General features: G+C 42.5%; 1 protein-coding gene across 1 annotated transcript in view; it reads right to left on the reverse strand.

The window, feature by feature from the left end:
• Positions 1-752: 752 nt before the first annotated feature.
• Positions 753-25,427, reverse strand: part of SDR16C5 (short chain dehydrogenase/reductase family 16C member 5) — a 36,685-nt gene continuing 12,010 nt past the window's right edge. The window contains 4 exon segments of the mRNA XM_066266157.1: positions 753-2,099; positions 5,668-5,796; positions 6,461-6,610; positions 24,000-24,093. Coding sequence (XP_066122254.1) covers positions 1,933-2,099; positions 5,668-5,796; positions 6,461-6,610; positions 24,000-24,093 — 540 coding nt within the window. The 3' untranslated portion in view covers positions 753-1,932.

Raw genomic sequence — 25,427 nt, forward strand, 5'->3', positions numbered from 1 at the left:
CTTCTCCTGTGTGCCCTGGCCGGGAATCGAACCCAGGACTTCTGCACGCCAGGCCGACGCTCTACCACTGAGCCAACCGGCCAGGGCAGACTTTCATTTCTTAAAGTTTATTTAGGCTCTTGACCAGAGCATCCTTAGGGTTAAATTTTAGGTAGAAAATTGTATGATGTACATGCTGAGAACACTTGCTCCAAGTGGTATTAAATCACCTTGTTATTTATAACCCTCTAGAATCCCCTAATTTACATGTGGTCTCTTCTCCTATGAGTACTTCAAGTAAATCTGAATTTGTTTAGACAATTTTATGGGTACTGTAAAACCACAATTGAATTTCAGGCCTTTGTAGTTGTGCAGCCAAAATGCTCTCTGATTAGAAATAATTGCTGTTAATGCTGTTATGAGTGGTGGATGGCCACCACACCCCAGACATTTGTTCTACTAAATCCCTTGAGTTTCTTCTTTATTTTTCAACTAAATAGACCAGCCCCTAGAATATACGCTTTTGGAATTGTAATATAGGAGCAATATTGTGCCTCTCTGTTAATTAACCTTGTTAACCAAGGATTTGGAACATCAGTTGGTTAGTATAAGAGGGCCTTTTGATTGTCTTAGTACACATCTACAGTGGAGGAGGACGTCACTCTTGTGAAATAAGATGCCTTTTATTCTTTGGCATACACCAAATAGCTTTATTATTCTTTGAGTAATGACATAATATGCTTGTTTAATGAAATAATGTGTATAAAAGGGCTTAGCTTTTTGCCAGGCACAATAAATATTAGCTATCATTTTTGTTATCATAAAACAAGTTTTTTTTTTTTTAAAAAAAGACTTTCTGAATGGAAAAGAAATACAGGAGCAGAGTTGTCAGAATTATAGACAGCTGGAGTAGATCAGTCCACAGTTGACTCTAGACTCCACGTTCCTGTTGCTCCTTTAAGAGCAACTTACCCCCAAGATATTTAAACTCTTTGACTCCCACAGGATCTTCCAAGGTACTTCTCATTCTTGCCTTCTCCCTGCACAAAAGAAAGTGAGGGACAAAGGCTGCTATTTTCCTTGCAAGGCAAGTACCCCGTCCAGCCTGGGAAGGAGTTCCAGGGTATAGTAATTAACACATTTTTCTTAACCTTGCTTTGATGGCGAATCTGTAAAGCATGAAAGCAGTTGGCCAGTTGATTAAACTGTGAGAATACAATCAATCTGAGATGAAGGCAGCTCCGATGAATACAAATGCATAAAATTGTCCACACTGTGAAAAAGCACCTCAGCACGAAGTCCAACATGAAATATTAAGTTAAACACTTGAAATTAACCACACGAATGTGTTTTCTGAATTAATAAGTGGCAGTTCATCTAATTCAGTAGAATGTCATTTTCAGAGTAAAAAGCAACCATTCTTCAATCTGTATTAGGGGAAAAAAAAAAAGTGATCTCATTCAGAGTTCTATCTAGCCTAACTGACTACTTGGGATTTCAGGGACTGGACAGTAAGGCTCCGTCACAGAGACACCTGATGCACTTTCAGCAGGACTGGCACTTACTCTGAGCATCGAGGGCATGTAAAAGTAAGCATTTGTGTGGCTGCTTTGGAAAGATTGACATGGGAGTTTTTTTTTTAAACCAGAGGGCCTACAAACATTCAAAAAGGCCAAGGCTGATGGCAAGTGATAGGAAATCCAGTGTTCTGTGTCCTCTGGAAACAGCACAAAACACTCATCATGTTGCAAGCTAAACTCTCTCACATATGTTGCAAGCTAAACTCTCTCACATATGTTGCAAGCAGAAATGACAAAATGAGCTATTTTTATTAATTAAAAAAATACTCAACACAAAAGCAGATAGCATTATTTTCAAAAGTACTGGTTAAAAATACTAGTTCAGATAGAAGAATCAGAATGATACTTAACATCCCCAGATGTATATATTCTATCAGACAAAAATATTTTTCTTCATTGAAATAATCAATATGTAATGTTGGCTATCAGATGACATCAACCATAGAGTGGATCTTTTGCTCTTCTTTGGAAGGAAGCTATCCATGACATTGGGGATGCCCATATATCTAGTCACAAGCAGTGCCATCTTGATGTGCAGGATACTAAAGTGAACACAAGAGTAAACTTGCTCGTTATGATTCATAAAAGCATCTTTACCAGTGGAGCTGAAAAGCAGTGCCACTGACCTGTCGCAGGTGAATTCACACATACACACATTCATTAATACGCATGCTTCAGGGTCACCTAGCTTGTCTACTATGTGGGAAGACACTAGCCCAGGGTCTCTGTATCTCTCCTTGCTTTATTTACATTATTCAACTCACTTCTCATGTCCATTTCCAAAGCTTGCCTACACTATGTAATGATTGACAGAAAGCAGTGAAGTCTCTGGATTACGACGAGACTAACTTGAAACCTAGCTCTGGTATTTACAATGTCATCTCAGGCAAGTTAACTTCCTTATGAACCTCAGTTTTTTTCCAGTGTAAAATTAGGCATCAATATTTCTTTCTGGGCCTACTGTAAGGATTAGATGCAATAGTTCCTCAGATCTTTTGCAGGACCCAACTAAGACTGTTCATATTCTCTATCCCCATATGCCCCTCCTGACGAGCATTCTGACCCCGTGGATTCTGATGTTCACTCTGCAGAGAAAGGAGAGGCACAGTAAGCCTGAGATTGTACTAAGGGTGGGACCAAGTAAAGGACCTGTGCTTGCGGACCCTCTTGGAGCACCCTAAGATGTCCAGGTGGTTCCTGCCCTCCCCAGCTTCAGGCTCAGTTCCTGAAAGAGCCTCTGGAGGAGTCAGGACCATGGGGCTAAAGGTGGTTATATTTTTAGTTTTTTTCCCCTAAGTTCTTTAATCCTCTTACAGCACAAATCTATCCTTTATTGCCAGTTTTACCCAAACCACAAGCTCCTGAAATATTTGGCTTACTGTCTGGTCTTGACTTTGTGTCCTGTACTCAAACATGGACAGACTAGCTATCCTGTCACGATTATTCTATGACTAGCATAAGAAAAAGCATCTCTCCAAAAAACAGAACACTTCAATTTGTCCACAGATCATTTAGTGAGTCCATTTTTTAATGTTAGTTCTATAATTTCATTTTCCAAATGATGCTTGTGTTTTGACGTGTGGCTGGCAGAGCTATAGATAAGAAAACAGAGCTCAATGTTTTGTGACAATACTTTTACACATGACTTTTTAAAAATATGTATTTTTTGATATCTTAACATGTGTGCCACAAAATATTGGCTCCTCTTTCATGCTGTTGTTTATTTCCCACATCGGCTATGAGTGTTGAGCGCCTCTTCTTTGTTAGGCCCTTCCCTGGAGCTGAAAACACACGGCACTCGGCAGAAACCAACTGGCCTCTGATCTCAAGGAACTCATGGCCTGGTGGGGAGGTGGGTGATAATCCAAGGGTCTCACAAATAAATGCACAAAGCAGCTGCGGAATATTCCAAGGAGGCCAGGGTCAGGTGCTAGGAGAGTGTGCATTGGAGTCATTTGGGATATTCTGGGATGACAGGGAAGTATTGCTTAAGCCAAGAGGGGGCACAGCATGTGCAAATGCCCTGGACTGTTTCAAGAACCAAGGACCCTGCCAGCATGGCTGAGCAGAGGCGGGTGGTGGTGGTGGTAGCAGACGAGACTGGAGAGGCCAGAGTCAGACCACATGGTTTTTATAAAATTAGAACCCAGGCCTCATCCACAAAGATTCTGATTCAGTTAGAGGACGGACTAGGCATAGGTATTTTTAAAAAGTCTCCCAGGTAAAGCAGCCGGGTTGAGAATCATTAGCCTTGGTTATTTGAATGTTAATCTAAAGGCGATGGGAATGTACACAATTGTTTCAGGATCAGATATACATCTTGTGTGGCTAGCATGCCTGCACATACATACACACCCAGTGAAGAAAAAAGGAAGCCTTCAATAAAAGTTTCTCCATAGCTTTCAACTTTTTCAAAGGTCAAAAATGACCTTTTTCTTTTCTTTTCTTCTGTAAAGATAAAAAGGTCGAGGCAACAATAGATGTGCATTTTTTTCTAATGATACCCAGATAGTCATTAGAATCTCTGGCATTGGAAAATCAAATTTAAATACAGTGGTGCCAATTTAAATTCCAAGTCTTCAAAGAATTCTCTATTTTCCCTCAGAAATCTCTCATCCTAAATCATGGTGTTCCTTCCTTTAAAACAAAAACTTATACTCCTCTAGGTTCTTTATTTTTAAAAAAATCTTTCTGTAGCCTGACCAGGCTGTGGCACAGTGGATAGAGTGTTGGCCTGGGATGCTGAAGACCCAGGTTTAAAACCCTGAGGTTGCCAGCTTATGCGTAGGATCATAGACATGACCTCATGGTCGCTGGCTTGGGCCCAAAGGTCACTGGCATGAAGCCCAAGGTTGCTGGCTTGCGCAAGGGGTCACTCACTCTGCTAGAGCCCTTTAGTCAAAGCACAAATGAGAAAGCAATCAATGAACAACTAAGGTGTCTCAATGAAGAATTGATGCTTATCTTTCTCCCTTCCTGTCTGTCTGTCCCTCTCGCTTTCTCTCACTTAAAAAAAAAGTTCCCATGAAGGAACCACAGGTCACAGAAGTTTTTCTGATTTGAACACTTTTCTTATTTTTGCAATAGGGAATATGTGATGTTAGAATCCTGTGATTGCCTGACCTGTGGTGGCGCAGTGGATAAAGCGTCGACCTGGAAATGCTGAGGTCGCAGGTTCAAAACCCTGGGCTTGCCAGGTCAAGGCACATATGGGAGTTGATGCTTCCTGCTCCTCCCCCTTCTCTCTCTCTGTTTCTCTCTCTCTCTCCTCTCTAAAAATGAAAAATAATAAAAAAAGAATCCTGTGATACATTCCCAAATTAATTGCCTTCCAAAGAAATTTGCTGATATTTAAAGTGTTTCCACAATATCTTATTTGATCCTTTCAGTGATAGTTTGAGGAAAATGAGGAACAAAGACATTAATCATTCCTTCAAGGTCAAAGAGAAGTTAGTAACCTGACCAGACGGTAGCGCAGTGACGGCGCATCGAACTGGGATGCGGAGGACCCAGGTTTGGGACCCCGAGGTCGCTGGCTTCGGCGCGGGCTCATCTGGTTTGAGCAAAAGCTTGCCAGCTTGGACCCGGGGTCGCTGGCTCGAGCAAGGGGTTGCTCGGTCTCCTGAAGGCCTGCGGTTGGGGCACTTGTGAGAGGGCGGTCGGTGAGCAGCTGTGGTGTCCCAGCGAGAGGCTAGTGATTGATGCTTCTCGTCTCTCTCCATTCCTGTCTGTCTGTCTGTCCCTGTCTATCCCTCTCTCTGTCTCTGTAAAAAAAAAAAAAAAAAAAAGAGAAGTTAGTAGCCAAACCAGAACAATGTCTCAGTTCTCCTGACTTCCGGCTTTATGGCCTCCCACCCCTCATTCCTTATGCATGAATCCACCTCTTTTTGCCAATAATGCTAAGATGGCTGGCAGGATCCAGCTCCACTTTCTAGACTCCAGGGAGGCACTGCAGCTACGCAAATTTGCGATGATGTTAGCAAATCAGCACAAGGGAGGTATCAGAGTTCATTCATTCACCAGATATTTTTTAAGTGGCTTCTCCTGGGAGGATTTGGAATAAGCTGGTAATTGGTACATTAGAAAAGTCATAAAAGTGAATATTGTTATCTTTTTAAAAACACTAAAAAGTGTAAAAACCTTGGTATATACAAGTATGTTTTTTCTTGCAGGATACCATCTACTATCTTTCTGATTGCATATTCTGGTTCCACAATTGGTAACAGAGAAGGGCAGGTAGGAGGTAAAAAAACAAAAGCAAAAACAAAAACAAAAAAATCTAAAATTAACAAATTAATACAAACAAGTCTTACAAATTAAGGATAAAAAAGGTTATAAGACATTATTGTCTATTTGCTTCTTTCCCTTTCTGATTTGATCTACTTCTATGTTTATTCCTTTATTATCAACATGGTAATAACTAGAATTTGAAGTGGAAAATGATGACTAATTAATACACCAATGTACAATATGCACACATGTATAACAGAAGGTCTAAATAGTTTAAAGCAAGTCTTTGAAAACTAATTTACTGTCATCTCTGTAAGATGTAGAAAGTTGCATTTGTGTCCTCTTACTGATGTCTAGTCCTTTTGTGGAGTCAGGGAAGAGGGATGAAGGGAGTTGGGTGGCAGAAAGGGAATGTGACCAAGTGCTGGGGGATGGATGAGCAGATCCAGGTGACAATTGGTACACGGCTTTGCTAAACCATTTGCATTAAACTCAATATCTTAAATACAAATACATTTGAATAAAAAAATTCCAAAACCATTTATAAATCAGGCTAAATTAAAAAAATATATATCCTTTTAAATAATTTTTTTAAAAAGATAGAAAATAATAAAAGATGGTCAATCATTTTTTAAAATGTAGTTTCTTTGAAATTTCAGGACATAGTTACACAGTAGTACAACCTTCAAACATTCCAGTTTTTATAAAAAATGGGCACACAATAGTGGTTTTGATTTCCTTCATTTTGGGGGCAAATAGTTCTATAAATACAGATTTAGCAAATCAAAAGCCTGCAAATTTACTTGCACAATAATCTGAAAAAGACAAACAATAGTGATGTACATTTTATTTTTTATTTTTATTTTTTTGTATTTTTCTGAAGTTGGAAACAGGGAAACAGTCAGATAGATTCCCACATGCGCCCGACCGGGATCCACTCAGCATGCCCACCAGGGGGCGATGCTCTGCCCATCTGGGGCATCGCTCTGCCGCAACCAGAGCCATTCTAGTTTCTGAGGCAGAGACCATGGAGCCATCCTCAGTGCCCGGGGCCAACTTTGCTCCAATGGAGCCTTGGCTGCGGGAGGGGAAGAGAGAGACAGAGAGGAAGGAGAGGGGGAGGGGTAGAGAAGCAGATGGGTGCTTCTCCTGTGTGCCCTGGCTTGGAATCGAACCCAGGACTCCTGCATGGCAGGCTGACACTCTACCACTGAGCCAACTGGCCAGGGCCAGTGATATACATTTTAAAGTTTTAAAAATAGCACTATGTTAAGGTGTCCTCCTAAGACTAACCAACAGAGACGCTGACAACAATTTCAGAGTTCTTATTTTGTGTGATCTTGGTCTCCCACTGGAAGAAGTGTAGAGTGAGTGGGAAGGGACACAGTCACATAAAGTTCAGTTGATAACAACCGAGTGCATGCTGTGGGGAGCCTCCTATGGTCACACTGCTAGACTTCCACATCAATTAATAGTCTGCTAGCTGTTATATGGGCCACATGGTTTGTGCGTCCAGTCTCTGTGCCAAAGAACTTCAACCCAACTGGGGCAGGAAGACACACAAAAGAAGACATATAATAAGTGATGCAGGGGGCCATGCAAGAGAGGGCACCATGGGTCATGATACCCAGATCAAAGGTTCTTCTAACTGTTTCTTCTACTTCCAGAATAAAAACAAAGGACTCAGTAGCTTAAACCTCCACCTCTTAAATAACTTGAAAATTCAAGGAGAGTAGAAAGTGGCATCTATGTCAGTTTTGAGCTTGCTGTCTTCAATCACTCTCAGTTTAAGTGAACACCTGAATATTTAATTCACTGAATGGAAAAGTTTGGAGTAGGAAAGTAGGTGTACTTCTCCTTCCCTTTGCCTCTTTAGTCAAACAAGGTAAACATATTTGCTCTGTTGAGAAGGAGCTACAACTGGCAAGAACCAGGCTATAAGTGCCAGGTGTGGGCTGTCAGCCCCAATGCTGCCCAAGATGGTGGGTAAGACCAAAAGAGTGAAGAGTGAAAGTCCTGACTAGCTTTTAGGATCATCTACGTCATTTGGTATAAATGCAGCTCACCGAGTCCCTCAAATCCCTAGATTAGGGTGAGCAGATATCACCCAGGACCAGGGAATCTACACTCTAAACCAGGGGTCTCAAACTCACGGCCCGTGGGCCGCACGCGGCTCGCCGAACAATTTTGTGCGGCCCGCAGGCCGCGAATTTGAGACCCCTGCTCTAAACAATACCCTTGGTGGTTCTGAGGCAGTGGAGGCCAGCCCTCCACTGTGGGAATTACAAAAAGCTTACATCTGTTCCTAAGGTCAAGTGTAGGTGGAAGTGTCCTTCTGAAGACAGAGAGACACATACTGTGTTAGGAAAAGGGTTAATATTGTAGAAGCTATAAATATATCTGCATTATTTCAAAGTTTCATCCTTTATTATATGAGAGAGGTAATATGTGAGGTGATGATGTCTAAGAATGAGAGAAGAAGGGAAGTCTAGGGTACAGAGAGATATGCATAGACTGGTAATATTTTGGGTGACTGGTCATTCTAAAAAACATATTTACCTAACTGAGATGAACTTTGTTTAGACTGATATTGTGAATCTTGAACCAGGCTGCTCAGCTAAAAACTATAAGAAAGTGTCCAATGGGCAAGCTGGCCAAAGTCACCCGAGTGTCACAGTTAGGGTCCCTGATGCATGAGTTTCATGGATCTGTGTCAGCCAGTGCATAAAATGTTGCTCCAGGGCATGCCCTGGTAGGGAAGGACAAGATGTCTGCTCCTTTTAAAGCCAGTTCCTTTGTTGGGCCACCTTCACCGTGGATCTTGGTGTGTTCTTTGCCCCCTCCCCACTGTTAATGTCAAGTCAGTTGCAAGGGAGATGGAAATGACAACCATTTTCTGCAAGTCTTCCAACCAGTGTGTTGGGCAAATGAGTTTGTAAAATCTGTATTTTCTGGTTTTGCTCACTTTTATTGTTAAAAATGGCCACTGACCATGTGATTGTGTTGCCCTGGTGATACTGTTAATTACCTTCATGCTTGGGAAGGGGATTGGTTATGCTAATGTGTGCTGGAGGAGGGGTTGTTGCACCAAAAAGTTTTAAGAAAAAGGAGGAGTTATGAGGCCATTATTGCAGGGACCACATTGTTGCAGAAGAGAAGAAGCAGTCAAGATGGCAGGGTGCTGAAGGAGAAGCCAGTTTGTGCAGAGAGAAGGAGATGGGAACCGGAGGGGACTAAGCTAGTGGGGCCTTTGATTCTAGGAAAAACCAGAGGAAGTGGTTTTGGGAGCCCTGAATAGAAAGTGTAAGGTATTTTCTGCCAAGGAAGAAAGAAGGACGTAGCCTCCAAGTGTGGACAAGCAAAAGCTTTATTTAGAGCGCTCCTGGGCGAGGTTCACTGGTCCACAAGACAGGGGCCAGGGAAGTGGCGCAGCTTCTCCCGCCAGGAGTAATTTATAGCATTGGTAGGCTGGGGGTGGTGTGATAGGTCATGGCGAAATTTCATTGGCTGACGGACAGTTTCAAGATGCTCAGGGCCATTTCTTTTGGTGGTCATGGGCATGGGTGGTTCTGGCCAAAGTCCTCAGACCTGGTTCTCCATGTGACTTTCCCCCATTACCAACTGACCTCACATTCCTACCTTTTGTGTTAGATAGGGGTGCCGCTATTTGTCTGGCTACTTCCTGCTGGTTAGGGGCGTCGTGGGGAAGGGAGGTTGGAAGGTAGTGGCTCTGAGGGGAGTCGTGTATATGGGTGTAGGAGCATCTGGTTGACCGTGATTTGAGAAACCTTGCGGATGCGGCCCTGTAAGAATCTAAGAAAAAGAGGAGCAAACATGAGTAATATGCTGATAATTAGAAGAGGACCTAGGCTAGGGGCAGTCCAGGTGAGGATGGGTGGCTGCCACCAGGAGTTAAGTGGGTTGTAGAAAGAGAGGTCCTTGCGCAGTTTCTCTTGCAGATGGTTGAGGACATTGTTGTTTTCTTCCACCAGGTCAGTCTCATTGATATAGTAACAGCATTGCTTCCTGCTTTAATTCACTCTGGCAGCAGGCTCCCAGTGGGGGGGACAGGAGTAACATTAGGATCTGCAGGGCCCAACCTTTTGGTGAGCCGAGGACAGGTGGGGCCTAGTGGTTCCGACTGCCAGTGGTCCTGTATGGAGGCAAGCTTGAGGCAGGAAACAGTACCAAGGTGTTTGCCCTAGGAGCTTGGCTGCAGTAGGAGTAGTCAATATTATCGCCTGGGATCCCATCCACCTGAGCTGTAGGGAGCTGGGTTGGAGTTCCCTTAGAAGAACTTTGTCCCTGGTTGGAGGGGGACTGCTGGATGAGCTTCACTTGGACTCCCGATGGGAGGGAGAGTCCGGTCCGCATGTTCCCTAAGAAGATGGTGGAGTAAAAACAGAAAGGGGAGGTATGTGGCAAGAGGAGGGGGGTTGACAGGTAAGTTGTGATTGATTAGAAATGTTCTACCGTAAACCAGCTCACGGGGGCTGAGTCCAGTGGGGTTTCGCAGGGTTGCTCTGATTCTGGTGAGTGCCAGGGGGAGGAGGTTTGGCCAGGAGAGTCTGGTCTCAATGGAAAGTTTGGATAGCTGACTCTTCAGGATGCCATGGGCCCTTTCCACCTTACCTGAGGATTGAGGGTGATAGGGTATGTGGAGCTTCCAGGTGATGTTGAGAGAGATGGCGACTTGCTGGACTAATTGGGCAGTGAAGGCCGGGCTGTGGTCTGACCGGATGGTAGTCGGCAGTCCAAATTACAGGATGATACATTCAACGAGAATGGAGGCAACGGTGCCTGTTGTTTCTTGAGAGGTGGGAAAGGCTTCTATGGACCCTGAAAAGGTATCAACAAAAGTTAGGAGATAGCGGAGTTTTTTGTGAGGGGACATGTGAGTGAAGTCGATTTTCCAATCTTGGCCCGGTAAGTGCCCCCTCAGCTGATGAGAAGGGAAGCAGGGGCAAAAACTCCCTTGCATAGAGGTTTTGGAATGATAGCACATTCTGTGTGTACCTTTTCAATAGTTTGCTGGAGGCCTGGGAAGAAAAAGAGTGGTTGCAAGAACCGATAGAGAGCTTTTGGCCTTAAATGTAAGGAACAGTGGATATTAGAAAGGAGAGTTTCAGCCTGTCCTTTTGGCAAGGCAATTCTATCTCCAGGAAATATCCATCCCTGGTTGCACATGTCTCCACCTTTTCTGAGGAGGGCCTGTTCTTCCTCAGGAGTGTAGGAAGGTTTCAAAGAGGTGGAGAGAAACATGAGAGGAGTGGGGGAGGTTCCCAGGATGAGGTTTTGGACCTCCACGTCGGCCTGAGCATTTCCCAAGGCCACCGGGTCCTGAGAGGTTTGATGGCCACTACAATGTACCATGGCCACCTCAGCGGGTAGCTGTAATGCCTGCAAAAGTTTAGAAATGAGGGTAGCATTGATTATGGGGGAGCCCTTGGTAGTGAGGAAGCCCCTTTCCTTCCAGAGGGCAGAGTGGCTGTGGGTGATAAGAAAAGCATATTTAGAGTCAGTATATATGGTTACACATTTTCCCTGGACCAGAGTGAGTGCTCGCGTGAGGGCAATTAGCTCTGCTTTCTGGGAGGTAGTACCCTCTGGCAGCTGTTGGGCTTCTAGGATGGAGGAGGTGGTAACCACTCTGTAGGCCACCAATCATTGTCCGTCGGGTCCTGTAAAGAGCTCCCATCTACAAAGAGTATTAGATCTAGATCTTTTAAAGGAGAATCTGATAATCCATCTTGGGGTCTGTTGAGGAAATCTATTAGCTCTGTACAAGAGTGGGTGGGCCTGGAAGTGTCGTTGGAGCTGGCAGTAGAGTGGCTGGGTTGAGTTGGGGAGAGGGCAAAGAGTGACTGAAGGGTTTTTGATGAACAGGAGGTGAAATTCTTGTAGGCGGGAAGGGCACAATGGAGAAAAAGATTTGTGAAAAAGGAGGTCAGTGAGCCTGTGGGAGGAGAAGACAGTGATGGGTTGGGAAAGGGTGAGTTTAATAGCCTCCTTGATGAGTTCAGCTGCCACGCCCAGTGCCCAGAGGCAGGGCTGCCAACCTTTGATGGTGGTGTCTAATTGTTTAGAGATATGCCACGGGGCAGTATGTAGGCCTCACAGGTTGAGTCAGTACTCCAATTATATTACTGAGCTTTTCATCCATGAAAAGGTGGAAAAGGCATCTGGGGTCAGGCAAAGAGAGAGAGGGAGAGGAGAAGAGGGCATCTCAAAGGGTAGAGAAAGCCCTTTTGATGGCATTGGGGGATGGGAGAGGTCCCGTGGGAGTCTCTTTTGCAACCTCATAGAAGGGTTTAGCCAAAAGAGCAAAATTGGAGAGTAATGGCAGGGTAGGAAGCGATACCAATAAATCTCCCCCAAAACTCAACAAGATCTTCAACCAGAAACAGAAAAACCTATACTTGGAGCTTCCAGATGCTTCGCAATACACCCAAAGGTATGATTGAGTGAAAAATTGGCTAAATATATAACCAAACCCCGAAAGAAATAGGGAGTAAGAAATGCTCTGCCTTCCTCACTAACCTAAACAGGGCGGCTTTCTCTGGTAACTGTGAATATAGAAACTGAGGCAGGCAAAGGGGGTGAATAGATCCAGGCCGCCGCAGCACAAACGGCCGAACCAGGCTGTGGCACGGAGATCCAAGCCGAGGAAAATCTGATCCTGTGGCAACCCGGGCAATACAAGCTAACACTCGCGCCAAGCCCAAACAAAGAAAGACAAGCAGAGCGGCCATTTTACCCGGTCTCCTGGTCGGTCCGCAGTTAGTGGGCGAGAATTTCTTCCTAGGCCCCGAGAGCGGGTGCCCGTGTTGCCCCACGGAGAGGCAGGGTCAGAGGCCTTTCTGTGGGCCGAGGGCAGAGTCTCTGGGCAGCCCCAGCGCCCTGGGAAAGCCACGCACGGGAGGGAGTGAGAACTAATTCCAACGGTGGAGATTTTCCGTGCTGGAGGGTGTTTCACTCAGAGGGAAACGCGGCCGGCCTCATATCCTGGTCTGCGCGCGCAGATAAGGAGTGAGCGATTCCTCCGAGTGCCTCGGCAGTGCGCGCCCGTGTTATCGCACAGAGGGACAGAGTCAGGGGCCTTTGTGTGCCAAAGCAGAATCTGGAGCCGCCCCAGCGCCTTGCAAAAGCCGCGCACGGGGACGGAACGAGACTCAATTCCAACGCTACAACTTTTCCCTGCGGTTGGGGGTTTCACTCAGAGCGTGAGACTGCTGGCCGGATATCCTGGTCGCAGACAATGAGTGAGAGTTTCCTCCACGCGCCCCGGAAGTGGGCTCCCGCTTGTGTTACCGGACAGAGTGGCAGAGCCAGAGGTCTTTGAGTGGGCGGAAAGCCCGCCTGATTATGCTAGCAGCTCTGACTGACTGAGCCTTACCCAGAGCCCTGTGCTGAGTGGAAATAGAGTGGGGAGTTGCCAGCTCTTTGAGCCTCTTACTATCCAGGCAGAGGCAGCAGCAACCCCATAGCTGGATTATCAGGCTACTAATTGAGGAAGGAAAGACTAGGAGAAAGGCTCCAGGAACACGGACTCTCTCACTGTCAAAGCCTATAAATGCTAATGAGCTTCGACTGCCAACGAGACTAAAGCACAATACATGACATTGCCATAGAGACTTATCAACTGCAAACCTCTACCTGAGCGTGCCAAAGGGGCAGAACCCGGGGTACAGAGTCACCGACCAGGAAGAGGGAGAGAAAAGAAAAAGCAAGAAGATAACCTCTCAAAATCAAGAATAATCTGCAGACTTTATAACCTATCCCATTTTATTATATTTGTTCGTTTGTTTCTCTTATCTTCATTCTTGATACTTTTTTTTCCTCCTCCAATTTGGCCGATTAACTCTCTACCGGTCTTACTCTCTCCTCTCCTTGAACTACACTACCCATAAGTGTTACATCTCCCATTATCTTTTCTCTTCTCTTCCTTTCTCTCTATGAGGGTTGCACTCCAAAACCCTTAACTCTCTCTCTCTCTCTCTCTCCTTTCTTTTTTCTTCTTTTAGTGGTTTCCTCTTTTTCTCTCTCTCTCTCTTTCTTTTCTCCCTCTATATTAGTTTCTTCCTTTCTCCTTTACATCTCCTCTCATTCAAACCTCAATAACAAACAAATTATCTTATCTGGGACTCAAACCTATGTTTGTGGTATTTTGGGGGGTTTTTACTTCACCTTTTTAACTCACTAGCAGTGCTCCCATCCCTGGCTCTCCATATTATCTAGTTCTTGTTCCACTAAATACAATATTAATTTTTTAATTTGTCCCCCCATTTTTCCCTTTTCCTCTTATTCCTCTCATCATAACTCTTAGACAACCAACACCTAAAAGCAAATCATTTTATTCTTGACCCAAATTTTTTCCTTATTTGCTTTTTGTGGGTCCATACGCTCTTTTTTTTTTCTTTTTTTTTCCTTTTTTTTTTTTTTTTTGCCCCTTTATTACTTTTCCCCAATTCAGGCTTTCCATCACAGGCATTGTTTGTTATAATTCACAGTCCACCACAAGATTTTCTCAAAAAAGAGGGGAGAGGAGAGGAGAGGAAAAAAGGAGGGGGGGAATAATTTCCTTTTTTTTTAAAAAAATTTTATTTTATTTTATTTTTCTTTATTTCATTATTAATTTTTTTTAAAAAAACAACTCTTTTCGATTTTTTATTTTTTTTATTTTTCTTTTTAACTTTTTATTCTTTATTAAATCTCATTAATACTATCAACAAAACCACCCTCAGATGCCATTAAGGAAGATAAAATCGAATATCATGGATACAAAAGAAAGAGAGGTAACACAGCTAGATGAGGAAAAATCTATGGAGAAAAAATTTAATATATTGGAAACCTTGGAGCTGAATGACAGAGAATTCAAGATAGAAATCCTAAAAATCCTCCGAGATATACAAGAAAACACAGAAAGGCAATTTAGGGAGCTCAGAAAACAACTCAATGAACACAAAAAATATATGTCCAAGGAAATTGAAACTATAAAAACAAATCAAACAGAGATGAAAAACTCAATTCACGAGCTGAAAAACGAAGTAACAAGCTTAGCTAATAGAACAGGTCAGATAGAAGAGAGGATTAGTGAAATAGAAGACAAGCAACTTGAGGCACAACAGAGAGAAGAAGAAAGAGACTCAAAAATTAAAAAAAATGAGATAGCCCTACAAGAATTATCTGACTCCATCAAAAAGAATAACATAAGAATAATAGGTATATCAGAGGGAAAAGAGAGAGAAAATGGAATGGAGAACATACTCAAACAAATAATAGATGAGAACTTCCCAAGCCTGTGGAAAGAACTAAAGCCTCAAGTTCAAGAAGCAAACAGAACTCCGAATTTTCTTAACCCCAACAAACCTACTCCAAGGCATATCATAATGAAATTGACACAAACCAACAGCAAAGAAAAAATTCTCAAGGCAGCCAGGGAAAAGAAGAATACAACATATAAAGGAAGGCCCATTAGATTATCATTAGATTTCTCAGCAGAAACTCTACAAGCTAGAAGAGAGTGGACCCCAATATTTAAAGTCCTGAAAGAGAGGAACTTTCAGCCACGAATACTATACCCATCAAAGCTATCCTTCAAATACGAAGGAGAAATAAAAACATTCACAGATACAGAAAAGATGAGGGAATTTATCATCAGAAAACCCCCACTCCAGGAATTACTAAAGGGGGTTCTCCAATTAGATACAAAGAACAAAAAAAAACAGAGCCACAAGTAAAAGCTCCAAGAAGAACACAATAAAACCAAATTTAAACTGCGACAACAACAAAAAGAAAGAGGGGGAGAAGATGGAGATTAACAGTAGCAAAGGACGATGGAGTACAAAAGTACTCACAAAATAGTTCGCTACAATGAACAGGGTAGGGACCCTTTTCATTACTCAAAGGTAACCACCATTGAAAAAACCACCACAGAAGCACATGAGATAAAAAAGATAGCAACAGAGGAAAGATGTATGGAATACAACCAAATAAAAACAAAAGATAGAAAAACGAAAGAGAAGGATCAAACAAGACACAAAACTAACAGAAAGCAAGATATAAAATGGCAATAGGGAACTCACAAGTATCAATAATTACACTAAATGTTAATGGATTAAACTCACCAATAAAAAGGCACAGAGTAGCAGAATGGATTAAAAAAGAAAATCCAACTGTATGCTGCCTACAGGAAACTCATCTAAGTAACAAGGATAAAAACAAATTCAAAGTGAAAGGCTGGAAAACAATACTCCAAGCAAATAACATCCAAAAAAAAGCAGGTGTAGCAATATTCATATCGGATAATGCTGACTACAAGACAGGAAAAGTACTCAGAGAAAAAAATGGCCATTTCATAATGGCTAAGGGGACACTGAATCAAGAAGACATAACAATTCTTAATATATATGCACCAAACCAAGGAGCGCCAAAATATATAAGACAGCTACTTATTGATCTTAAAACAAAAACTGACAAAAATACAATCATACTTGGAGACCTCAATACACCGCTGACGGCTCTAGATCGGTCATCCAAACAGAGAATCAACAAAGACATAGTGGCCTTAAACAAAACACTAGAGCACCTGGATATGATAGACATCTACAGGACATTTCATCCCAAAGTGACTGAGTATACATTTTTCTCCAGTGTACATGGATCATTCTCAAGAACTGACCATATGTTGGGCCACAAAAACAACATCAACAAATTCAGAAAAATTGAAGTTGTACCAAGCATATTTTCTGATCATAAAGCCTTGAAACTAGAATTCAACTGCAAAAAAGAGGAAAAAAATCCCACAAAAATGTGGAAACTAAACAACATACTTTTAAAAAATGAATGGGTCAAAGAAGAAATAAGTGCAGAGATCAAAAGATATATACAGACTAATGAAAATGACAATACGACATATCAGAATCTATGGGATGCAGCAAAAGCAGTGATAAGAGGGAAGTTCATATCGCTTCAGGCATATATGAACAAACAAGAGAGAGCCCAAGTGAACCACTTAACTTCCCACCTTAAGGAACTAGAAAAAGAAGAACAAAGACAACCCAAAACCAGCCGAAGAAAGGAGATAATAAAAATCAGAGCAGAAATAAATGAATTAGAGAACAGAAAAACTATAGAAAAAATTAATAGAACAAGAAGCTGGTTCTTTGAAAAGATCAACAAAATCGACAAACCCTTGGCAAGACTTACCAAGGAAAAAAGAGAAAGAACTCATATAAACAAAATCCAAAATGAAAGAGGAGAAATCACCACGGACACTGTAGATATACAAAGAATTATTGTAGAATACTATGAAAAACTTTATGTCACTAAATTCAACAACCTAGAAGAAATGGATAAATTCCTAGAAAAATACAACCTTCCTAGACTGAGTCAGGAAGAAGCAGAAAGCCTAAAAAGACCTATAAGTAGAGAAGAAATAGAAAAAACCATTAAAAACCTCCCCAAAAATAAAAGTCCAGGCCCTGACGGCTATACAAGCGAATTTTATCAAACATTCAAAGAAGACTTGGTTCCTATTCTACTCAAAGTCTTCCAAAAAATTGAAGAAGAAGCAATACTTCCAAACACATTTTATGAGGCCAACATAACCTTCATACCAAAACCAGGCAAGGATGGCACAAAAAAAGAAAACTACAGACCAATATCTCTAATGAATACAGATGCTAAAATACTAAACAAAATACTAGCAAATCGAATACAACAACATATTAAAAAAATAATACATCATGATCAAGTGAGATTCATCCCAGAATCTCAAGGATGGTTCAACATACGTAAAACGGTTAACATAATACACCATATTAACAAAACAAAGAACAAAAACCACATGATCTTATCAATAGACGCAGAAAAGGCTTTCGATAAAATACAACACAATTTTATGTTTAAGACTCTCAACAAAATGGGTATAGAAGGAAAATATCTCAACATGATAAAGGCCATATATGATAAACCATCAGCTAACATCATATTAATGGCACTAAACTGAAGTCTTTCCCCCTTAAATCAGGAACAAGACACGGTTGTCCACTCTCTCCACTCTTATTTAATGTGGTACTAGAGGTTCTAGCCAGAGCAATCAGACAAGACAAAGAAATAAAAGGCATCTATATCGGAAAAGAAGAAGTAAAGGTATCACTTTTTGCAGATGATATGATCCTATACATCGAAAACCCCAAAGAATCCACAAAAAGATTACTAGAAACAATAAGCCAATACAGTAAGGTCGCAGGATACAAAATTAACATACAGAAGTCAATAGCCTTTCTATATGCCAACAATGAAACAACTGAGAAGGAACTCAAAAGAATAATCCCCTTCACGATTGCAACAACAAAAAAATAAAATACTTAGGAATAAACATAACAAAGAATGTAAAGAACTTATATAATGAAAACTATAAACCATTGTTAAGGGAAATCGAAAAAGATATAATGAGATGGAAGAATATACCTTGTTCTTGGCTAGGAAGAATAAATATAATCAAGATGGCTATATTACCCAAAGCAATATACAAATTTAATGCAATTCCCATCAAACTTCCAATGACATTTTTTAAAGAAATAGAGCAAAAAATCATCAGATTTGTATGGAACTATAAAAAACCCCGAATAGCCAAAGCAATCCTAAAGAAAAAGAATGAAGCTGGGGGCATAACAATACCTGACTTCAAACTCTATTATAGGGCCACGACAATCAAAACAGCATGGTATTGGCAGAAAAATAGACACTCAGACCAATGGAACAGAATAGAAAGTCCAGAAATAAAACCACATATATATAGTCAAATAATTTTTGATAAAGGGGCCAACAACACACAATGGAGAAAAGAAAGCCTCTTCAATAAATGGTGCTGAGAAAACTGGAAAGCCACATGCAAAAGAATGAAACTGGACTACAGTCTTTCCCCTGTACAAAAAGTAACTCAAAATGGATCAAAGATCTAAACATAAGACCTGAAACAATTAAGTACATAGAAGAAGACATAGGTACTCAACTCATGGACCTGGGTTTTAAAGAGCATTTTATGAATTTGACTCCAATGGCAAGAGAAGTGAAGGCAAAAATTAATGAATGGGACTACATCAGACTAAGAAGTTTTTGCTCAGCAAGAGAAACTGATAACAAAATAAACAGAAAGCCAACTAAATGGGAAATGATTTTTTCAAACAACAGCCCAGATAAGGGCCTAATATCCAAAATATACAAAGAACTCATAAAACTCAACAACAAACAAACAAACAATCCAATAAAAAAATGGGAAGAGGATATGAATAGACACTTCTCCCAGGAAGAAATACAAATGGCCAACAGATATATGAAAAGATGCTCATCTTCTTTAGCTATTAGAGAAATGCAAATCAAAACGGCAATGAGATACCACCTCACACCTGTTCGATTAGCTGTTATTAGCAAGTCAGGTAATAGCAAATGTTGGAGAAGCTGTGGAGAAAAAGGAACCCTCATACACTGTTGGTGGGAATGTAAAGTAGTACAACCATTATGGAAGAAATTATGGTGGTTCCTCAAAAAACTAAAAATAGAACTACCTTATGACCCAGCAATCCCTCTACTGGGTATATATCCCAAAAACTCAGAAACATTGATACGTAAAGACACATGCAGCCCCATGTTTATTGCAGCATTGTTCACAGTGGCCAGGACATGGAAACAACCAAAAAGCCCATCAATAGATGACTGGATAAAGAAGATGTGGCACATATACACTATGGAATACTACTCAGCCATAAGAAATGATGACATCGGATCATTTACAGCAAAATGTTGGGATCTTGATAACATGATACGAAGCAAAATAAGTAAATCAGAAAAAAACAGGAACTGTATTATTCCATACGTAGGTGGGACATAATAGTGAAACTAAGAGACATTGATAAGAGTGTGGTGGTTACGGTGGGGAAGGGGGAATGGGAGAGGGATAGGGGGTGGGGAGGGGCACAAAGAAAACAAGATAGAAGGTGACAGAGGACAATCTAACTTTGGGTGGTGGGTATGCAACATAATTGAACGACAAGATAACCTGGACTTGTTATCTTTGAATATATGTATCCTGATTTATTGATGTCACCCCATTAAAAATATAAAATTATAAAAAAAAAGAGCAAAATTGGAAATCCAGTGTCTAAAGAAGCCTATTAGACATAGGAAAGAAAGAATCTGATCAGAGGTGGTAGGTGGTTGGAGACTGTGTATGGTCTGAGTTTGATCTAGAGTGAGACCTTGAGTGGTGGGGGTTAAGGCGATGCCTAGATAGACTACGGACTGAGAGTGAAGTTGAGCCTTAGTAGGAGGAGACCCGGATACCCCTTTGAAGTGAGGAAGTTGAGAAGGGTGACGGTGTGTTCTCTGGAGGCGGACAGTGAAGGGCTGCAGAGGAGTGGGTCATCTACATATTGTAAGAGAATACTAGTTTTGAGATTGCATGCAGCCAGATCTCAAGCTAGCGCCTGCCCAAACAGGTGTGGACTGTTCCTAAATCCCTGGGGCAGGACAGTTCACATAAATTGTTGGGCTGCGTTAGTGTCTGGGTCCGTCCAGGTGAAGGCAAACAGAAAGTAAGAGTCAGGGTAAGGAATGGTAAAGAAGGTATCCTTGAGGTCTATGACCGTAGAGTGAGTGGTGTTTGAGGGAATGTGTGACAGTAACCTGTAGAGATTAGGGACTACTGGATGGAGGGGAACTACTGCCTCGTTGATTAGGCATAAGTTTTGTATGAGGTGATAAACCCCTGAAGGTTTTTGAACAGGAAGGATGTGGGTATTGCAGGGAGAGTCTGTGGGGATGAGTAAGCCTTGGTTCAAGAGGCGGGTAGTTATTGGCTTAAGGCCTTGGTGATGACTTGCTGAAATAGGAAATTGAGGTCCAGATAGGAATTGGGAGGGATTCTTTAAGTGGATGTGAACGGGTGGGTGGTGGGCAGCTACTACAGGGGTAGAAGTGTCCCAGACTTGAGGGTTGACAATATCTGGTTGAATAGGGGGTGTGACTGGGTTAGGGTGATCTGTAGTAGTGGGACAGCCTTCACTAAGGTGTGGCAGAAGTAAGTGGGAAGATGTTGTCAGCTGGATAGTGGCTCCAAGACTTTGTAGAACGTCCCGACCCAGAAGGGGTACAGGGCATGATGGCATAGCTAAGAAAGAGTTTGAAAAGGGGAGTCCGTCCAAACTACGTGTGAGGGGTGGCGTGAGGAGGGGAATAAAAGGGGTCCATTCCACTCCCATAACCGAGACCTGTGAGGGAACTAAAGGTCCAGAGTGTGATGGCAAAACAGAGAAGGTAGCCCCTGTGTCCACAAGAAGTGAGATGGATTTCCCCGCTACCTGCAGCATTACCCTGGGCTTGGCGAGGGTGATGGGGGTCTTCAAGTCCGGGTCATGTCAGTCATCCATGAGACTGAGAAGTTTGAGCTATGGGCCCGCCTGGCTGGCTTGGCCTCCCATTTGGGTGACTTGTCCTCCGCATGGAGATGCTAAGAAAGAGCGTGTTACCTGAAGGGGCAATCTCTCTGCCAGTGACCAGGCTGCTTGCAGTCAGGGCAGGGCTTAGTGGGCGGCCTCGGGCAGGGGCACTGCCAGGCCCAGTGACCCTGTTTGCCACATTTAAGACAAGCTCCTGGTGGGGTTCCTCTTTGCAGCCCGGACTTGGGTCGGGCACCTCCTATGCGTTGCCCCTGTTGATCTGCTGGCCTCAGGGCTGCCACAAGAGCCTGGGTTTGGAGAGTTACCTTTTGCTGCATGTGGGCCTGGCGAGCAGCCATGGCCTTTTCCTCCCGACCATTAAAAATTTTAAATGCCATGTTCATCAGGTCTCGGATAGGGGTTTGGGGCCCTTGGTATAGGCGGTAGGATTAGAAGAGTAGGAGCCTAAACACTTTTCGATTGCAGACAGATCAGAGAAGGAAAAAGGAGCATGAACTTAAACTCTTTCTGCTCTGGCCACCTCACAGAGAGGGCAGAGAATGCTGTCTCCCTTTTGTGGCTCGGAGTGAGATCTGGTGTGAGCACTGACAGGGGAGGAGAAAGAGGGATGGGTATCTGCAGGCAAATGAGAAACAGGATTCGGCGAAGGGAGAGGAGGATCCTGATAGGATGGAGGGGGTTGTGCAGGAGGGGAAGAGAGTTCCTCAAGGTTGTTGGTGAAGGAGGAAAGATCAGGAGCAGAGGGTTTAGCTGAGGTTTCTCTGGCTAAAAGGACCTATGCCGTAGAGCAGGCGGCACAGAGATTAGGACGGGAGTGCAATGCCAGAAGCCCTGAATGTAAGGGATCTCCGACCATTTCCTAGTTCTCTGGCAATAGTTCCATAAATTGGTGAGGTGTTAAAGTCAAAAGTCCCTTCAGGAGGCCACCTGGTCTGGTTATCCAGTGGGTATCGTGGCCAGGCCGCAGTGGAGAAGATCAGTTTCTTCTTCTTTAGGGAGGGATCTATATTTGGGAGATTCCAGATAAGGCTCCCTAGGGGTGTTTTTGAGCCAGGCGTAGATTCCTGTGCCCCCATGGCCACCCTCAGCCTTAGGGTGATCAGAGATGAGAATTGGTGTCCCACAACTCAATCTCTGGCCACAGGACAGTCAGGCAGAGTGGGAATGTCCGGGACGTCTCCATGGGCACACACACACTCGGAAAGGGTAGGAGTTCCCTGATGCAGCTGCGATTACAGACAAGGAGTCTCAGATTCAGAAAGAACTGAGGGGAGGCTGGAGGCAGGGGACTTATTGCACCATGTGCTGAAGTGGGTGGGAGGTAGGAGATCCTGTTCTTCCTCAGAAGAGAAGGGGAGAGGAGCGGTCCTTGTGGACTCAAGCTCCTCCCGGGTTTCAGCACCAATTGTAAGGTATTTTCTACCAAGGAAAGAAGAAGGATGTAGCCACCAAGTGTGGACAAGCAAAAGCTTTATTTAGCGTGCTCCTTGGCGAGGTTCACTGGTCCGCAAGACAGGGGCCAGGAAGGTCGTGCAGCTTCTCCCGCCTGGGGGTAATTTATAGCATTGGTAGGATGGTGGTGGTGTGATAGGTCATGGCAAAATTTCATTGGCTGACAGTTTCAAAATGCTCCTGGGCTATTTCTTTTGGTGGTCATGGGCATAGGTGGTTCCAGCCAAAGTCCCCGGACCTGGTTCTCCATGTGACTTTCCCCCATTGCCAACCAACCTCCCAGAAAGGGAAGTGTTTTCTGGCTGTGTGTATTTTCTCACCTGCTGGTTGTGAGCTGAAATAAAGGATGGCTCACCAGTTCTTGGCTCCATTGTTTCATTACGATCTATCCAAATTAAATGGAAATCTGCATGAGCCAGGCAGCTGTAATGGTGGCCACAGCTACTGGCCTTACAGAGGCCATCCTTACCATCCTGATGATAGTGCCAGGTGAATTTTGGGGGACAGTGATTATGCTAATCACTTGTGTAAAATCATTCATCAGTAAAGTCTATTTCTTTAAAACTAAGGGGATTGCATAAGACATAATGTTTCCAAAATGCATACTTCAACTTCAGCTAAGTATATCTGACAAGTAGTTTTCATGCATTATGTAGTTCCCGACTGCTTCTCTTATTGAATATACTTTTTAATTTATTGTAGTACTCCAGCTCGCTGGGAACTACCGGTGTTGCATGGAAAAAACTTACTCAAGACACAAACTTATGTCAAGAGGAAGAGAGGAGGAGGCCTCCCAAGGGAGGCAAAGAAAGACCTCCTGAATCTCCTTCTCCCTTAGCTTTTATTGATTAGAAACAAAACAGAGGTAACAGGATTATAAGGGAAGGCGATCAGGTGGCAAGGGGAGGAATGATTGATGGACTTTTTGCTGACATGGGGAAAAGGCTAATTTGGTCAGAACATTCTTTTTCTTTGCTAATTGCAAGCACAAAGGAAGGGGTAATCTAGGACCTCTAGGCTAACTTTCTAAAGCCTGTTCACATGCATTTCTTTGTGTCCACCCAAAGGTTACCCACTCATACTTTCTTGGTGTTTGCATCCAAGAGACATTCACTCAGGGCTTTTATAGTAACTGACATTCCTCAATCTAAGTCAGAGGGTTCAAGGTTAGATGGGTGATTCCCTACAATTTATTATCTTTATTATTGGTGCATCAAGTCAATGCTAACTACTATTATGTAAGTTAAAATTAGAAAACATGTGCAAATGAGAAATATTACATATTTCTTCTCTGTCAGCCCATTTACTCCAAATAATCCAGCTGCACTAAAAATGCAAGCTAAATGTCCATGGTTGTTAGCAATCATAGGGGGTAGAAAGGCTTTATAAGTCTAAGAAGAGCAAAGTAAAAGTTTTAATATTGTATACCATATTTTTTCAGATATTTATATGATCATGTGGTTAAAAAAAAAATTTTAAGCCCATAAAAATAACTGAAGGCCGTGGGATATAAAACCATAAACATCTGGACAGTAATCATCTTAATTTGTTTAACCTATTAAGTCAATATTTCCTCATGGCATTCCACTATTATTACAAACAATTTATTCAGACCTATATTTTGCTCATATTTGACTTTTAAAAACATGATATTAAGACAATAATTGAAGCAGTACAGGAGAGTCTTAGTTAGGACAGTCACAAACCAGAAAGGCGAAGATATGAATATTTATGGTTATAATCAAGAATAAGATTATTTAGATTTGTATTGCCTTTTTTCCTCCCTGGGGTCATATTTGAATTTCAAATTTTTCTGAACTTTGTTCACAGGAGATGCTGTTTTCAGTTTAAAATATTACTTTGTTTTTAAATTTATCTTTACTTCTTTGAATCACAGTTTCTTAATTTTATTTCATGTCATAAAAGAGAATATCTGCTAGAAACAGAGGATGGGTGCTGTGTCTGAAGACCATAGAACACCTTCACCTTGATGGAGTGTAGGTCAAATAAGTTTGCAAATATGATGTATATGTTTGTTCACTTGTACAGTTTGCATTGGGTGTGAGAGACAGGCTGTGAGCTTGCAAGGTCCTTATAACCTAAAGCTTAGTTTTAAGACTAAGCCTTTCTCACCCTTTTAATACTAAGATCTTTTCAACATCCTTCTAACACTAAGACAGTGATGGGCAATCTTTTGAGCTTGGTGTGTCAAAATTCGCCAAAAAACCGAGCATAACTTGGGTGGTGTGTCACTTCAAGGAAAAAAAACCCCATAATTTCGTGATATATATATATATATATATATATATATATATATATATATATATATATATGGTTTTTTTTTGTATTTTTCTGAAGTTGGAAATGGGGAGGCAGTCAGACAGACCCCTGCATGCGCCCAACCGGGATCCACCTGGCATGCCCACCAGGGGGCGTCGCTCTGCTGCAACCAGAGCCATTCTAGCACCCGAGGCAGAGGCCACAGAGCCATCCTCAGCGCCTGGGCCAACTTTGCTCCAATGGAGCCTCGGCTGCGGGAGGGGAAGAGAGAGACAGAGAGGATGGAGAGGGGGAGGGGTGGAGAAGCAGATGGGTGCTTCTCCCGTGTGTCCTGGCCGGGAATCGAACCTGGGACTCCTGCACGCCAGGCCGATGCTCTACCACTGAGCCAACCAGCCAGGGCCGATATTTATAGTTTAAATAAAAAAAAGTATAATTGTAATAT

Source organism: Saccopteryx bilineata, chromosome 3 (assembly GCF_036850765.1).
Source record: "Saccopteryx bilineata isolate mSacBil1 chromosome 3, mSacBil1_pri_phased_curated, whole genome shotgun sequence".
Classification (NCBI taxonomy): Eukaryota; Metazoa; Chordata; class Mammalia; order Chiroptera; family Emballonuridae; genus Saccopteryx; species Saccopteryx bilineata.